This window comes from Camelina sativa, chromosome 17 (assembly GCF_000633955.1).
Source record: "Camelina sativa cultivar DH55 chromosome 17, Cs, whole genome shotgun sequence".
NCBI lineage: Eukaryota > Viridiplantae > Streptophyta > Magnoliopsida > Brassicales > Brassicaceae > Camelina > Camelina sativa.
Window position 1 is genome coordinate 7,511,678 of NC_025701.1, and position 17,743 is coordinate 7,529,420.

At 36.2% G+C, this 17,743-nt stretch overlaps 5 protein-coding genes across 5 annotated transcripts; 2 read left to right on the forward strand and 3 right to left on the reverse strand.

Moving 5' to 3' along the window:
• Positions 38-2,945, reverse strand: LOC104755952 (2-dehydro-3-deoxyphosphooctonate aldolase 2). The gene is made up of 15 exons (XM_010478440.1): positions 2,871-2,945; positions 2,700-2,763; positions 2,514-2,611; positions 2,177-2,273; positions 1,792-1,857; positions 1,648-1,707; positions 1,495-1,569; positions 1,319-1,403; positions 1,130-1,188; positions 968-1,012; positions 759-857; positions 613-660; positions 495-542; positions 313-412; positions 38-214 (listed from the first exon to the last, which is right to left on the reverse strand). The coding sequence occupies exons 2-14, from the start codon at positions 2,736-2,738 to the stop codon at positions 356-358; spliced, it is 876 nt and encodes a 291-aa protein (XP_010476742.1). The 5' UTR covers positions 2,739-2,763; positions 2,871-2,945; the 3' UTR covers positions 38-214; positions 313-355.
• Positions 3,125-5,335, forward strand: LOC104755954 (inosine-5'-monophosphate dehydrogenase 2). The gene is made up of 5 exons (XM_010478442.1): positions 3,125-3,629; positions 3,719-4,314; positions 4,422-4,601; positions 4,703-4,960; positions 5,066-5,335. Exons 1-5 carry the CDS (start codon positions 3,218-3,220, stop codon positions 5,135-5,137), a joined length of 1,518 nt encoding a protein of 505 aa, XP_010476744.1. The 5' UTR covers positions 3,125-3,217; the 3' UTR covers positions 5,138-5,335.
• On the reverse strand, positions 5,420-8,147 carry LOC104755953 (putative ALA-interacting subunit 4). Its single transcript, XM_010478441.2, has 8 exons — positions 8,060-8,147; positions 7,394-7,452; positions 7,195-7,269; positions 6,985-7,098; positions 6,807-6,877; positions 6,334-6,631; positions 5,847-6,136; positions 5,420-5,701 (listed from the first exon to the last, which is right to left on the reverse strand). Exons 1-8 carry the CDS (start codon positions 8,145-8,147, stop codon positions 5,644-5,646), a joined length of 1,053 nt encoding a protein of 350 aa, XP_010476743.1. The 3' UTR covers positions 5,420-5,643.
• On the forward strand, positions 9,830-11,500 carry LOC104755955 (organic cation/carnitine transporter 6-like). Its single transcript, XM_010478443.1, is given in 1 exon segment — positions 9,830-11,500. A coding segment is annotated over 1 exon segment (1,536 nt). The 3' UTR covers positions 11,366-11,500.
• Positions 11,838-15,487, reverse strand: LOC104755956 (cation/H(+) antiporter 1). Its single transcript, XM_010478444.1, has 4 exons — positions 15,329-15,487; positions 13,352-14,329; positions 12,315-13,255; positions 11,838-12,117 (listed from the first exon to the last, which is right to left on the reverse strand). Exons 1-4 carry the CDS (start codon positions 15,485-15,487, stop codon positions 11,838-11,840), a joined length of 2,358 nt encoding a protein of 785 aa, XP_010476746.1.

Below are 17,743 nucleotides of genomic sequence, written 5' to 3' on the forward strand. Positions count from 1 at the left end.
AAATTAATAAGTTAGCTTACAATTGTTGTTTTTTTAAGCTTTAAGACATTTGATATTTGGCAACATCAGCTACTTTGAAAATACAATAGTCGCTGTGGCCTGTGGGGGAGATGTATTTTGCCGACTGCCGACAAACAAATATAATGCGTATTGCTCCGACAAGATTGAAATATTTATTAAGGTGTAGTTGCACCCAAAATGAAGTCAGAGAGACCTGCAAAGTTCAGGAAAAAGGAAAAATCCGAGTCAAGTAAGTATCTGTCATAATATCTGCAAATGATGAGAAGAAGAAGAGAGTTCATCATTTTTTACCTTGATTTATCCGTTACTTGCCTGGATAAGACACCCCATGATTCTAATCACGATAAGGCGTTAGATCGATTTGGAACTGATGTTTCCCCTTTGAGACACTCTGCAAAGATGTCATAAGTGCCAAAGGTTATAATAAATTGAGAAACACATAGTAAATCTGTGGGATGATGTAAATCTCTTACCGCGATTGCAATGAGCTCTTCTAGCAGTTCTTCGAGATGACGCAGAGGCTAAAACGGGAAGAAAGAAAGATGATCAAGAATGCGAATAGATATGGTTTGATAAAAAAGTATAACTCACCCATTGTGTTGGACCATCAACCGGTGCACTTAAAGGATCATCATGCACCTAATTCACATGAAAATTATCCAAGTTTCATAACAAAATTGGAACAAAGATATAAAGGTGACACAAGATACAATCAACTTGCAAAAATAATTCAGTACCTCCATGAATATTCCATCGACACCAACAGCTACAGCGGTTCTTGCTATGCATGGTATTAATTCGCGAAGGCCTCCACTAGCAACACCCCCACCATCTAACTATATAAACAAGGTATATTTGAGTTTAGACCATTTCTGATTTATATTTGAAATACTAAGCACTTCCTAACTAGTATTACTAAGAGCATCGTTGGCTCTAATTTTCATACCTTCTTGCCTGCAGGTTGTTGTAATGAATGAGTTATATCAGCAACCTGAAGCAAACAATTATCATTTGTATTATAAAAATGTCAAACATCAAAATCTAACGTCAAAAACTAAGATACAAACTCCCGAAACAAGAAAAAGAACGAGAAGCAAGATTAACTTACAACGGGACAATCAGCTTCCCTCATCCATTCCAAATTTCGCGGATCTACTATTAAATCATCTGAGGAACAAAATCCAATGTAAAAAGAAGGTACTCAGTGTCTTTTCATAAAAGCGGCAAGTATTATTGTATTAGTCTACATGTTCATTCACGCTGCCAATTCTATTAACACAAAGAACATTTAACTTACTGTATCCAAACATGGTTCCTCTTTCACAAACCATCACATTTGGATTCCCTGCGAGTCTAACCTTCTCGGCCGAGTTTCTCATGACCTTATATTGGATATACATGAAATCAGTCACTATAACATACCAGGAATTAAAAGTTTGGCCAGATCAAAAAACGACGGAATAGATAACTTACAGAGTGACCACAAAATTGTCCCTTCTTTATATTGATAATTTTCCCAGTTTGGGCTGCCGCAACCAGAAGATCTGTCTGGAGATATAGTTAATAGTTAGATGAGATATTACAAGCTAAAATGAACTGAAGAAAACATATGTTATAGAATCCTGCCTGGCGACATAAGAATGCGGGTATCTGAATTATATCTGCAACCTTGCCGACCGCTTCACACTAATAAAAATAAACCAAGCATCAGAAAGGAACAAAGATTTTTTTCGAATCTTGATTCTCTCATGTGACTCAAACTCAATATACCTGGCTCGATTCATGAACGTCCGTAACAATTGGTAGATCATATGCTACTTTCACCTTCTCAAGAATCTGTAAAGAGAACCAGAAAAGTTACTACCTTACTATACTTGTGCAGAAATTACACACTAACAATGAAGCCACATCGTGACTAGTTCTTGAAAGTGTGATTGGTTGCATTATATCCAGGAGCTACTACTAATTGCTGGTGTCAGCTCACAGTGAAAGATTTAAAAAGACCTTAGAATAGATAAAAAAAAAAAAGATCCTTTTTGCATTGATCTTGAAGGATTTCAAATGCATAATTCTAACAGTACCGGGTAGAGGATCATCCATACTTGCAACTCAAAGAAGAGGGAAAGAATACATACAAGTATACAGGGAAAATTACCTTCAGACCCTCAGCCATGCCAGGACCTCGGAATGACTTTGATGAAGTTCTGTTAGCTTTATCAAAACTTGACTTGAAAACCAGAGGCAACCCAAGCCTACAGAGTTCACAAACAACAATAACATGCATAAGTAACCACACACTACTCAATAACCTAAAAATCCTCATGTGATGAAAGGATCAAGGTCTCAAGGTCTTAACTATGACCCAATTGCTATATGTGGATCAATATCTGAACATACTACCCCCTAAATCTATTCTTTTATTAGTTCCACACACAAGATCTCTGGAGAAAAAAACAAGAAAATAGCTTCACTAGTGGGATGGTTACACATACTTTGTGGCAATATCTTTAATGCTTTTAGCCATTCGAAGAACATGTTCTTCGGATTCGATCACATTTGGACCAGCCAACAAGAAGAACGGCTCAGCTACCTAACAAAGAGTCCAAATATGAATTCACCAGAAGAAAAAATAATAATAACAACAACAACAACACTCAGCATTATGAAATAGACTCAACCTTGAGCTGATTGTACAACAGTGACGATGAATCCGCCATTTTTTTTATCGTAGAGAAACAAAACCTATTAAATTTTCAAAGAAAAATTCCAAATTCAGAACCTAAAATTCACGAAGAACTTAAAACAATATTTCTACATTGATCTACAAAAGAAGAGTTTAGGAACCTGACCTTTGATCTTGAAGCTGTAGTAGTAAGACTGAAAGAAACTGAGATGCCAAATTAGAAATTGGCCGATAAAGTAATGTTCGGATACACAAACAGTACAATCCTTGGCGTGGATAAATCATCCATCCGGTTTTTGATCCGATTTCGGTTTACAAAACCAAATTTGATTTGATTCGGTTTAATAACTTCGATTCCGGTTTTATCTATTTCACCCACTTCTATTTTCATTTTGTCGCCTTTCGCTCCTAAAACCTTCCTTCACCAACCTCATCACTAAACCCTAATAACTCACCCTCACTGTTCATTTCCCCCTCCATCTCTCGACGCAGCGACGCCATTATTGGAATCGAATGATGTCAGGAGGAGGATTCGAAGATGGATTCTCAGCTGAGAGACTATTCTCACAAGGATACTCATACACCTACGACGATGTGATCTTCTTACCTCACTACATCGACTTCTCCACAGACGCCGTCTCTCTATCCACGCGCCTCAGCAAGCGCGTTCCACTCTCGATCCCATGCGTCGCTTCTCCCATGGACACTGTTTCTGAATCCCACATGGCTGCTGCTATGGCTGCTCTTGGTGGAATCGGAATCGTTCACTATAACTGCGACATCGACACTCAAGCTTCCGTCATCCGTCACGCCAAGTCTCTCCGAGTTCCGATTGCTTCCGATGCTGTTTTCAAATCCCCAGATCATCAGATTTGTTCTGTTGATGATTTTGGTCCTTCTTCCTTCGTCTTCGTCTCCCAGACAGGTATATATAAATCAAAGTTAACAACTTTATTTGTCTCTTCCAATTTCTGAATAGTATGAAAATAGTAGTATTGATTTTGGTTAATTCAGGAACATTGACACCGGAATTGTTGGGTTATGTCTCAAAATCTGAGTGGTCTAGTATGAAAGATGACCAAAAGGAGATGAAGATATACGATTACATGAGGAGTTGTGAGAGTAAAGATTACAATGTGCCGTGGGATATTGATCTTGATAAGATCGAGGCGGTTTTGGAAGATAAGCAGAAAGGATTTGTGGTTTTGGAGAAGGAAGGTGAGACAGTGAACGTAGTGACTAAAGACGATGTGGAGAGGGTTAAAGGATATCCCAAGTTAGGGTCAGGAACTGTTGGTGCAGATAATAAGTGGATGGTGGGTGCTGCTATAGGGACAAGGGATTCAGACAAGGAGAGGTTAGAGCACTTGGTGAAAGCTGGAGCTAATGTTGTGGTGTTGGATAGTTCGCAAGGGAACTCTATTTACCAGATTGAGATGATTAAGTATGTGAAGAATATGTATCCGGAGTTGGATGTAGTTGGTGGGAATGTGGTGACTATGTATCAGGCTGAGAACTTGATTAAAGCAGGAGTTGATGGGTTGAGAGTCGGTATGGGTTCTGGTTCTATATGCACAACACAAGAGGTTTGTGCCGTTGGACGTGGACAGGTAAATGAATAAGCTTTCATATTTGAAATAGAGTGCTTAGTTGAATTTATGAATTGCACCTTGTAAAGTTGGGTTCTTTATTTTTTATGTGATTGGTACTCTCTTAGGCTACTGCTGTGTACAAAGTCTCGACAGTTGCTGCTCAGCACGGTGTACCTGTTATTGCAGATGGTGGTATTTCAAACTCAGGTCACATTGTGAAGGCTCTAGTTCTTGGAGCATCAACTGTGATGATGGGAAGCTTCTTAGCTGGAAGCACCGAGGCTCCTGGAGCTTATGAATATCGGGTAATTGAATACAACTTCCTACTTTGAATAATGATTTTAACCAACTACCATGTTCCTCAATGATTTTGCTTTGTTTGGTCTGTTTTTTGTCAATAATATAGAACGGTAGAAGAGTGAAGAAATACAGAGGTATGGGTTCATTAGAAGCGATGACCAAAGGAAGCGACCAGAGATACTTGGGAGATACCACGAAACTCAAGATCGCACAAGGAGTAGTTGGAGCAGTTGCAGATAAAGGCTCGGTATTGAAGTTTGTACCTTACACAATGCATGCCGTGAAGCAAGGTTTCCAAGATCTCGGTGCTTCCTCTTTGCAGTCTGCTCACGAGCTATTGAGAGATAATGTCCTCAGACTCGAGGTATGTCATTAGTTCCACTCCTTGGAAAACTATCTTAATCTGTGATTTCCGCCTTTTTGATGTATATTTACTTATTATTGTTTCGAATCTTGATGCTGTGAATAGGCTCGTACTGGTGCAGCACAGATAGAAGGTGGAATTCATGGACTGGTTTCATATGAAAAGAAATCGTTTTAAATTTCCCGCGGGAACGATTTAAATTTCGTGTAATCTTGTTATAGTTGAATCGTGTTTCGTATGCTATTTCATATCCCCAGATCAACCATTTGGGATTATGGAATTGGAACCTCAACAAATAAGAATCCTGGTGGACGAAGTAAATTTTGTATTATGGTCGTTTTATTCCATCTATATATGGTGGTCCAGTTGAATTAATGGACTTGAGTACAAATTTTTTCACTAGTATTATAAACATGGCAGACCAATAGATCACATGATTCTCTGACATAGGTATCGGTTCCTGACTAAGCAGAGCCATAGGTCCATAGTCATTTTGCAAATTAAAGGCTTCTTTCTATCAAACAAAACAACTAGAATGTGTGGTATAATCTTCTTGGTTAGTCCATTTATATTTTTTCTTGTAAACGGTAAACATCTATTCTTGTTCAGACGGACATGGGGACTTTATTTACCAATAGAGACAGATCCCCAAAAACAACAAAGGAGAGCTTAAAAGAATTCTATTATCGTCCACCCCCGGCACTTCTGTTCCATGACAAGTAAGATGGATCTCCCAATTGCCTGAACACATAAATAAAACATAACATATATAGTTTTGTGCTATGTAGACTCTTTAAAGACTCTCTATGCCGTTTTTATCACAACAGTCTGAAAAAAACAGAGCATCTTCTAAATGACATGTAGCATTGTAGAAAATGTGACATACCTTGGTTTTGCTAGATACAAGACGGAGAAGAAAACAGCCAAGAACAAGCATATGCTACCAACAGTCAAATACGCAATCCCAAGGAAATCATTCCTCCCACCAAGCCAGCTTGTGGTAGATAGCACAAGCTTCTTCTTTCCATCGAAGCTATAAGTGTTGTAATTATTCTGCAACAAGACCTTTATTGTATCTCCAGCTTGAAGATCAGTGTCTATTTTACCATACAGCTTTCTAAATGTTGGTAAAGCTGCAGTTCGCATCCACACAATTAGGTCTTCTTGCTCACTCAACTGCCAGAAACATACATATTTAGCAAAATTATACATCATCTGAATTATGATTAAAGATAATGCTTACTGGTTATGGACTCCAAGCAACAAGATCACAGTGAGTTGTGAGTAGATGGCTTCTTATCTCTTATAGTCATATATCACTTAAGATTTTTTTTGTTATTTAAGATGTGTCTCAACTCAGTAAAATAACTTACTGGAACATGTTGATCAAGACTTTTACCGCCGATGGGAGATCCTTTCTGGAAGTTTTTTGGGAAGACATTTTTACCAAACTTTGATTCTCTATCACTCTTCCATGAGATACCTTTCTTATTCACAGGGATATTTTGGTTATTTCTACTGAAGTCATAAGTATCATTGAACAAACTCCAAGCAACAAGACCACAAGGAACAATAGGTTCACCACCAATAGTGTCTTCAGGCGCACATGACTTCACATCATCTTCATCTTTTGGACTTCTCAATTGTCCATCTTGTCGACTTTTCACATACCTGCAATTTGCAAAAACATCAAATAAAGTATTACTGTCTGAAAATATTTGAAGGCCTTGTGCAGATGTTTTCTGTTTCGTAAAAAATGTGATGTGTAATATTGGAATCTTGTTCGTATGCACCAATCATGTTCAGAGAGGTGTTAGTATGATGAAGACTAATAGTGAGATGTTACCGTCGATGATTTTGGTAAAAGTTCTCAAGCTGGTAATATATATAGACAGGATTCTTCATAGTTTTAGTTACCTATCAAACATACATGAAACATTAATTATAAGAAAAGGGCTGTGAAAGAGAGCTAATTAAGGAAGAAGAATATAACAAGAACTGAAGATGATAATAAGTGTATCTACCATGATTGTTCTGTTACACCTCTTATCTTCTAAGCCCTGTATATATCTGACTTTGTTGTCTCTAGATGATAAAGGAATGCAGTCTGTGTCATATCTATCAACAATTTCAGTGACCTGATCATGTCATAAAAATAATCACAAGTCATATTCACAAAATAAGAAATAAATGAAGCTGCAAAGTGAGAAAACTGAAAAGACTAATAAACATACACCCTGAGAAGCAAATAGGCAAATCACTCCAAGAGGAATAAAGACAACTCCTGAGACAAGAAAAGTCAGAATCACCTGCATATAAGATAGGCAGAAAGAAAAAAAAAAAAAAAAAAAGATACTTTAAACTATAATAAAACATTGGAAATTGTACGACATAAGAATGTTACATTGTACTATGAGTTATTGAAGCATTTACCCATTTGGGAGTAAGAATTGGTTTGCATGCTGGAAGCTCCTGTTGGGTAAATCTTGAATCTGATGAGGAAAAATTTTCCAACAGATTCGGTTTTTTAGTTTACAAATTCTAGGAAACTTATCTTAAGAAGAGAGAAATCATAAGGTATTACACTGTTGGGAGTTACACCAATCCAACAAACACATAAATAAATAGGTTACAACTGCACCTTGTTAAATTGTTTACAAGCACCCATTTGTGTGTGTACTAGATTAATATCAGTAATCTGAATTTATCCCTATATGATAGATATATCTGTATGCATCTGTAAATTATCAGTCATTCTCATATTGATAGATGCTTTATGATTAAAATCACATTGAGGAATATGATAAGCGAGCTAGATGTAGCAATTAGCAACATTTCAAAGAGGGGTTTTTTCTTTATATTCTTTTTCCTATACGCAAATAAATTCCCTTCGAGAAAAAAAAAACATAGAAGAATTGATCAATTACAACAATTACATAGGTGGAAACTGTTAAGGCATTCAAGAACACTAGGTACAATCCCAACGTACACATTTTATCAAATCCGCAAAAGAAAATGGAACAAAAAAACTGAAAAGTAACCGCAAATGACAAAATGTATATAACAAAAATTGGGGAATAGAAGATCATAATAGATTACATTTTGGACGCTTTGAGGTGTTTTTGGTAGCAGAAGCCTCAGCGGATCTACCGCCTAAGGCAATTGAGGACGTCGCAGATGAGCTCATAGTTGGTTACGATGAAAAATGACAAGGAGAAAAACAAAAACAAAAATTAAAAAATCCGTATATCTTTATTTTTATTTTTTTCAAAATAAAATTTGTTTTCTAGATTTTTTTTTTTTTTTTTTTTTTTTTTTTTTTTTTTTTTTTTTTTTTTTTTTTTTTTTTTTTTTTTTTTTTTTTTTTTTTTTTTTTTTTTTTTTTTTTTTTTTTTTTTTTTTTTTTTTTTTTTTTTTTTTTTTTTTTTTTTTTTTTTTTTTTTTTTTTTTTTTTTTTTTTTTTTTTTTTTTTTTTTTTTTTTTTTGTATATCTTAAATAATTTTTTTTTGACAACAACATATGTTTGAGTCGATTTGATTTGAACTGGAATTATGACATAGTAAGTAACAATACATATGTACACACACTAAACATTTTTTTACTAGATTACGGTTTTGGTCAAGCTGATCATAAAAACTGTGTCCTTTCCAAATTACTTAGAAATGAGTCCATCTAACAAGAAAACTTGGATTCGCGACATGATGATTGATGACAACTAACATAGAATAAATCCATGGCATGTGAACGGATCCGATCGATGTAGGCCTTTAAAATAAAGGGTCTGATTGGTAACCAAAAACAAAGCGGTACAAATGTGCAGTTTTGATTTTTTACCAATCACAAAAACTTTACTAAACATTTTATTAAAATTTTTACTCTCAGCTTTATTGTACCGCTTTCATGTACAGTTCTTTCTTACAGCTTTGCACTATTCCATAAAAGCTTACAGCTCCAGCTTACAGATTTTCTGTACAGTTTTGGATACGTTACCAATCAGACCCAAAATCATCATTTCAATGTACATATATATAATTAGTTGTGGTTGGTAGAAATAAAATATAGCCTCGTGTTACAAAAAAATAAGAATAAAAAACCATTATAACTACTTTCTTACTTGCTCTTGTCCTATCCTGTCTTTCGCTTTTCGATATGACAAAGGCATATAGAGTAATTGACGCCAAAATAAAAGCAAAAAATTGATTATTTTTAAGCAGGATCGGTCATGGAAGACCACCAACCTAATTTTCTATATATAAGGACTAAAAGAGAACATAAATCTAATCCTTTTTCTTAAAAAAAAAAAAAAAGAGAATATAAACATAAATTTGACTAGAATATGTCATGAGTGTTATTAATAACGTTCAACACGTTCATTTTTTATCCTTTGTTTTGTTATTGGTTTGATTTTATAATTTTAGTATGCTTTCATGTTATTTATCCTCTTTTTACAATGGAACCATGTATAGGTATGCTTAATTGTGTAACTCAAACTTTCATTGTGAAATGAATATTTATATCTTCATATATAAAAAAAACACACGTAAACATTTTTTTTACTCAGCGTGATAGACGGGAGATTATATAAAAGTGAAACAACAAATCAGCTATCACACATGCATTCACACTCTTCCCAAATCAGTTATATCATACTTTTGACTTCGTGGACCCAAGCTTCACATGTTAAAATATTTATAACAATTACAAATTACACATGGTATGGTCTATAAATTTGAGATTTGCATATAATAGAAACGCAGATTTCGACTTCAGACTTAGTTGATAAGAATGGTCGAATGAGAGTAAACCTATAGTCAAACTCTAAAAAAAGCAAACACAGACCAAAAAAAGAAGCTAGAAACAAGACGATCATGGCAAATCCATGAGAACCATTGTTGTCTCATCTTGTCGATGATTCTGAAGTCAACAACAAAACCAGATCAGAAGAATTGACTTTTGACAATGTCGTCGAACAGAGCTTATCTGATTTCGGATTCTGGCAACTTTTCCAGATATCACTCGTTGGGCTTGCTTTGCTCTTCGATGCTCAGCAGATATTCATCACCGTCTACACAGATGCATATCCCACGTGGCATTGTCTTAACCACACGATCTGCGATCCTTCGGCTTCCGACATCTGCAAGCTTCCAAGATCAGCCTGGGAATGGGACGGTGGTTTCAAGGGCAAGTCCATCATTTCAGAATTTGGCCTCGAGTGCTCGAGCTCATTACTCAGAGGTATGCCTAGTTCTTCTTTCTACATTGGTGCCATTGTTGGTGGTTTCTTCCTAGCTTTGATCCCAGACGATTCCTTGGGTCGTAAGAAACTAGTTCTGCTCTCTACCTTTACAATGTCAATCACTTCAATCTTTGCTACCTTCTCAACCAATGTATGGATTTATGCATCCCTAAAGTTTATCATCGGATTCGCGCGATCACAGACCTGGTCGTACGCGCTAGTCCTCATCAGTGAGCGTGTCTCCACCAGATGGAGACCAAGAGCTACGATGCTTCCGTTTACCCTATTCGTTTTAGGGTTTATGTCCTTGTCTGGAATAGCTTACCTTGCACAACATTCTTCATGGAGATATCTATATCTATACACATCCGTTCCAGCAATAAGCTATTGTATCTTCATCTACCTCTTTGCACTCGAATCGCCTCGGTGGCTTCACATGCAAGGAAAGGACAAAGAAGCCATTGACGTTCTCACAAAGATGTCACCTAAGAACAGAGCTTATCTGGAATCAGTGATTTCTAAGTTACCCCTGGAGCAAGAAAGCCATGCACAAGTGCCAACGTACTCGATTAAGGACTTTTTCTTCCGAAGATGGGCTTTTCGGAGGATTTCTGTTGTTATGATCATAATGTTTGGGTTGGGAATATCGTACTACGGTGTTCCTTTAGCAGCTAGAGACATAGACGTCAACATCTACTTGAGTGAAACCCTAAACGCATTGGTGGAGTTGCCTACTTTCGTAATCACTCCAATCTTATTAGAGAGATTCAACAGAAGAAGCTCTATTCTAATCAATACCTTGCTCGGTGGGGCATCGGGAGTGCTTTGTTTCCTTCTCAGCATTCTCGGACAAACCGAGATCGCGTTTGCGTTCGAACTCGCAACATTCTTCTGCGCTAGGATCGGATTTAACCTTATGGCTGTGTTTATGGTTGAAATGTTTCCGACTTGTGTGAGAAGTTCAGCAACGATGATGTTTCAACAGGCTCTAGTTGTTGGAGGAGCTTGTTGTCCGTTAATTGCGTCCATTGGAAGAGACATACACATACCGTCAGTATCGTTTGCGGTTTTCGGAACTGCAATGTCCGGTTTAGGATTGTTTGTTTTGATTCTTCCCGAGACAAAAGGTTTGAGTCTCTGTGATACGATGGAAGCAGTGCCGGCTTAACTAGGTGGGCGGGCAGTGTGACCGCCCCGGGTACATAAATTAAAGGGGCATATACGTATAAGAAAAAGGGCACAAAAAGAAAAAATTGTAAGTTAAAAGAGGTACAAAAAAAAATTTGTAAGTTAAAGGGGCACAAAAAAAAAATTGTAAGCTAGAAAGGGACACAAAAAAAAATTATATGAACCAAAGAGAACCAAAAAAATAATTAGTAAGTTTTTCTATAGGTTAAGGGGCATTTTTTTTTTAGTTTGCCCAGGAGCATGTAATATGTTTAAGCCGGCACTGGATGGAAGAGCAAGAAAAGAGAGATCAAGTCGTAAACACTAGCCATTGTTGCTGAGTTTATGAGTTTGGTTAGCTTATTAATACATTCTCCAATCTCATATGTTTCCAATTATGTGATGTATGTGTTGATTTTTTTATAAGGGCAAAAATAAATGAATTGAAGGGGAAAAACTAAAGAGTATTTTTGCTATTCATCTACAAAACTGTCAAATGAGTCTCTATGTCTTTTGACTACTAATACAGAAGAATTTACATCCATATTTGATGAAGCCAAGAAATCTCCGACCGTTCCTAATTCCGGACACTCTTCCCAATCGTTCATTCCCGACGTCATCGGGCAATCTCCTCTGTTTCTCCCCACCACAAACAGTGAATACATCTCTCCTATATCTCTCAGAATCGTCAGCGTCTGCAATCCGTTGCTCACTCGCTTCTCTATGAATCCAACTTGCCCCGTCGTTACAAATCTATCAAGACAAATAATAAACCATCCCGTAAACGAAAAAACACAATGCATATATCTGATGAAGATAAGAGACAGAAACAGAGTATACTTACTCTATACTTGTAGGGACATTATTTTAGAAACAGAGTACTATTAATGCCAAAAACAGAGCATTTGAAGGAACAAAGTAAACGTAGAAACAGAGTATTTGTAAGGTACCTGTTATAGAATTCCTCTAAGAAGATTCGATCAGTTTCGTCTTCGGTCTGATCTTTACTAACAATCTCCAAGAATACTTCGTTGTTCTCCTTGGTCACCGCGTCTCCAACAAGTTTCTCTGTCTTTGAGTCATCCGCGACAAACTGTATGACCGTGAGGTGAATCTGAGAGTTGTTGGTAAGCCACTTGCACAAGGACAAGGCCTCACGATCATCAGGACCACCAAAGAACAATGCCACAACGTGTTGTACCGAATCACCCCCATGAAGCTGGTGAAACCCGGTTATGTTTCTATCCACAAAGATACCAATCGAACACTGAGCTTGCTTTAGAACCTTCCGGTTCATGTGTCGAAAAACTTCCCCATCATTCGTTGTTTTGCCGTCGATCCTCTGGTGTTTATGGAAGGGAAGAAGCACGATGGAGACACGTAGATCTTCAGTGGCGTTACAGATCTCTTCGTGCATGTTCTCCATCTGCGCCACGAGTTTGACCTGCCGGATCATGATATTTCTGTCTTTAGTAAACGAATCGATCGAGTCGTTTATCTCTAGTCCTTCGTTAGTACCGAACTCATCGTCTCCACCGTTGGAGTTTCCTGCATCTTCGTCTAATTCGTGGTACAACAGTTCTGTTTTCCGCTTCTTCGGGAGGGGTATGAGGTGCATAAGATAAGGCGTAAACGGCGAAGGCGAAACTCCAGGAGAGCAGCCACTTAGAGCAGAGACTAAAGAGATCGATCCACGAGCATGACGAACGCCGTAGACACAAGTCAACACTCGTAGCTCCTCTTTAGTATCAAAAAACTCGAGCGATGTATTTTTGTGTGCAAAACTTTTTGCTTGCGTTCTAAGCAACAAAGACGTCATAATTCCGCTAAACAATGTCATGATCACCAGAGAAGCAACGAACATGTCATGAACTATCGGAGTAAACCATTTCTACAAAGAGTAAATCAATAACACGGAGATGAAGATTTTAGTAACTGACTTGAAAAAGTACTAAATTAAGTAAAATTTCATAGTTTGTTGTAATACCTTGTAAACCAAGTTAGAGTCTAGAAGAACAAGACCGACATGACCTTTGACGGAAAGAATGGTTGACAAGAAAAGCCAATACCGCCTTGGGATCTTAAGGAATGAACAAGCGCATAACACTCCTAGAAGCTTCCCCAGTAGGCTTAGAGCTACTGTCATGCCGAGGACGAGGTAATGGCGTTTGGTTAACGAGTTGACGCTGAATCTAAACCCGATGTAACCAAAGTAAACCGGAAGAACAAACTCGTGAATCGGGTAACTCAACCGGTTGATCAACGTTCGGTAAGTTTTCCCTTCTCTCGGAAACATTAGTCCGATGAAAAACACAAAAACCGTGGAGTTTAAGTTGCTGGATTCGATGGTTAACGCGATGATTAAAATAAGGATGATGAAAGCAAGCGTTTCAGCTTTGGAGAGATATTTCTCTTTAGGGTTTCTCTTTGGGAGCCATGAAGCTAAGAATCTATTAATCAAGATTATAACTCCGGTGGCAAATGAGTAGAGAAAGATATCGCCGGTCATAGTACCCGAGATGAAAGAAACGACGACTGTGTAGAGGAATATGTTACTTATCTCGATGAACAATCCGCATGAGATTGCTAGCCGTCCAATCTCGGATGTGTGGAGTTTCCAGTCTATGATAGAACGTATGACGACAGGAGCTGCCGTATTGGACAAGGTAACGAGGAATGCTAAGTAAAATGTTAAGAAATCATCTTTGATCTGAATGAACTTGATGAGAAACCAGAGGAAAGGGAGCCAGATGACGCCAGAACTGAGTAAGGAGCATAACGTTATGACGATGGAGTTCTTCAAATTCCGTTTCATGAAATCAAGATCGATCTCGAGACCGATCAAGAACATGAAACCTGTTCGTAAAAGGAATGAGAAAAATATGTAATAGCTTGCTGAGTCTTTTTGGAGGAAAAACTCGTGGACTTTGCGTATAATTGTGAGCAAACTCAACACAATCCCAGCCTGAACAAAATTAATCAAACTGTCAGTTCTTTTAGAACATTTACAAATTAAAATATCAAATTTCCTGAAACTACTTCTTTCTAGTGAATTTCAAAAATAACTCTTTTGCAATACTATTTTTTAAAAATACCCGCTCTTTCAAACTTTACCAAAAAATCCACTAAAAATTTGCAAATTTTCATAATTTGTGTGTAAACTTATAAAAATATACACAAATTATAATTATATGTGTGTAAATTTTTTAATATATTTTATAAATATAATATAAAAACTTTTTAAAAACGGTTTAAAAATCTTTTAAAAACCTTGTAAACTTTTTTAAAACCTTTTACAATGTTTTAAGACTTTATAAATGTTTGGATCTAGTCTAGAGGTAGTAATTATTATCTAGAAGTATCTTGTGAACCGCATCAAACTTTATAATTTTTCATATTTAAAAAGATGTATTTTTAAAAATGGATAGATGAAAGAGATATTTTTGAAAAGGAGTACACCAAAAGGGATATTTCTCAAAAATTTCTTGATTCTTTAGTATCTTTTGTAACTTTTTGATTATGTAAGGAGTTTTCCCATTTTTCACTGTTTTGGTTGATTAATATTTTTGTTTTTTAAAAAAGAAATCTCATTAATATCCGCTCTTAATATCCTCGTGTTTCTTGCACTACAGGTTACTCTCAGGGTTTAAGTGCACATTCGTAAATTGTGAATAGTTTCAAAAGAAAATTTGTGGACTTGATAGATTCTCAAATATCAATTAGAAAAGTAGAGAAAGAACTCAACAACACAATGCCGGCCTGAATTAATTAAGAAAAATAGTATAATTTTCTGATTACTACTTAACCGGTTTTGTGTAGGAATTTCATTTGGGGTTTGGATTTATATATCAGAAAAGTTTAGGAATCAAATTGTGGAAAAAAAATTAAAAGCTAAAAATGTTAAAATAAAATAAGTAAAAAAACAGTTGACAAAAAAAAATAATAATAAAAAAAAGACACTTACGAGAATTTGGGCAACGGGACCAGCTTGACCACAAGGTTTAAGGAAGAGATAGAAAAATTGAGAGAAAACGAGGATACAAGCCATCTGAATAAACATTGTATTGAGTGGATTAAACAATGCATCTCCTTCTGGTAAACAAAACAACATCTTTGGATCCATTTTGATCTTGATTCGACGATGAGCATTCTTCAAAGATCAATACGGGAAAAATAAAATGTGAAAGAAACTTCACTTTCTTCTAAAATGACGAATATATATTTTTTCGGTTTTTTCTTAAAAAAAATTATTTTGTCTTGATTGGAGTTTGAGGGGTTTACATTTACGTGATTTTCCTTCAATTACTCCATGCCACTGTTATTATGGCCATTATTTTTCTTGTCGGCACATTTAATTTTTGCCATTAAAAGCGGATTAAACATACTAAATCAGAAAATGCATAGTATTTCTTTTTTTACTGTAGTATAGCAAATTAATTGGAGTAGTTATTTTGGTAAGCTAATATAATACTGTAGTGTCGATTCCAGCAAAGTAATTTGTTCCTCTGACAACTATAAAGGACAAAAAGTGAGTTCCAAAAATTTTAAATACTAATTCAGATATGAAAAGATCTTAATTGAATTTGAACCTCAAATACAGTACTAATTAAGTTCTTTCAAAAGTATTTATTAAAATGAAACCAATGAAAAAACTATACCAGCTTTTTTAGCCTTTTATGTATGTTAAGAATTAAAGTAAACAGGTATCCGGTCAAATTGTTTCACTATAATTCATAATTTAGTATTCTTAGTTCAAACATGTCTATCATATTTATTTTGAAATGTTGTATTTAATTTTATGATTAAAACACTTATATGCCGACCAAAAAAAAATCGAATATTGATATAAACTGCATGAAGAAACAGCGCATCCATCTACATATTAGACATACCAATGTTTCTGTATACGATTATAATGCCTCTCATAAATTTCTATATTTTATTTAGGTTCTCTCTTACATGAAGCTACGTACAAGCTTCCAAATGACCAATTAAGACACTCGAAAAGAGATCTCCCATGCCCTGGAAAGCAATTCGATCAAGCTCATCTTGTCCAACTGCAGCAAGCCAACAACCAGTGCAACTTGATAATTATTGTAATTTTTATTATATATTATAGCAGTTACGACATCTATTGATTGTAATTTTGTACTTATCTTACAATAAGATTTACCCAAAAAATATGTATTTCTTACAAAGATTTTAATAAATTAATTAAACCGTTCTATTTTTTTGCAAGATGTATATCAAGAAGAAAATAAAAAATAAAAACCCATCTAAAAAAATATATGATAGGAAGTGGCCCAAAAATAGATAGCTAACTCCAAATTAAAGTGGTTGAGCTAGTGGTATGCAGCTAATTAACGACGGTGGGCATGACGGTCATCCTCAGCCACTCACTTTAGCCATCGTGAGTAATTATAGGATTCATTATTTATCTTGTTGAACATATCTAATAAATGCGTTTTATATATATAACGGGTTAGAACAGAAAAAACAAAGTAACTAAGAAGAATCACTAATTCTTCGGACACATGCCATATTCTAGAAAAGTCCTGCTTGATCCTTGTCACGGACTCACGGGAAGTATTGCATTTAAACTAAGTACTTAAGTTATACCATTGTAATGTCCATCACAATATTTTCAAGATTTTTTCCAATCTTTTACCAAAAAAAAAAGATTTTTCCAATCATTCTAAAATTAACTTTAAAGATCCAAATAATTTACCGTACGTAAAATAACTACAAAACAAAGTAATACTTCACTACTTATATAAGAAGTTTAATTTAATTGCACACGCAAGTTGTAATTCATTCTCTATATATAGAATAGCAAAAATTAATAGACATGTAAATCAATTCAAACACAACAGAACGAAAGAAAGACCTTATCTCTCCTTATATATATGGCGGACTCGACTCGGCCGTTTCTTTCCAACTCGTCGGAGTCAAAGCTTTCACCACCAAGATCCCTCGATGAGACGATAGAGCAATGCATCGGAAACTTCGGATGGGCACAGTTCCTCCAAGCCGCTTTAATCTCATTCGCTTGGTTCTTCGACGCTCAGCAAACGTTCATCACTGTCTTCACTGACTCACAACCCACGTGGCACTGTACCGACTCGGTATGCAACACTTCCTCCAACCTCTGCACCTTACCCAACCAAACCTGGTCGTGGGACTTCGACCCACACGTGTCAATCATATCCGAGTGGGGCCTACAATGCGCTGGCTCGTTCTTCATGGGATTGCCTGCAAGTTCTTTCTTCCTCGGCTGTCTGATAGGCGGCTTAGCTCTTTCTACACTCGCCGACTCATCGCTCGGTCGTAAGAACATGCTCTTGTTGTCGTGTCTCATAATGTCTCTCTCTTCGATGTT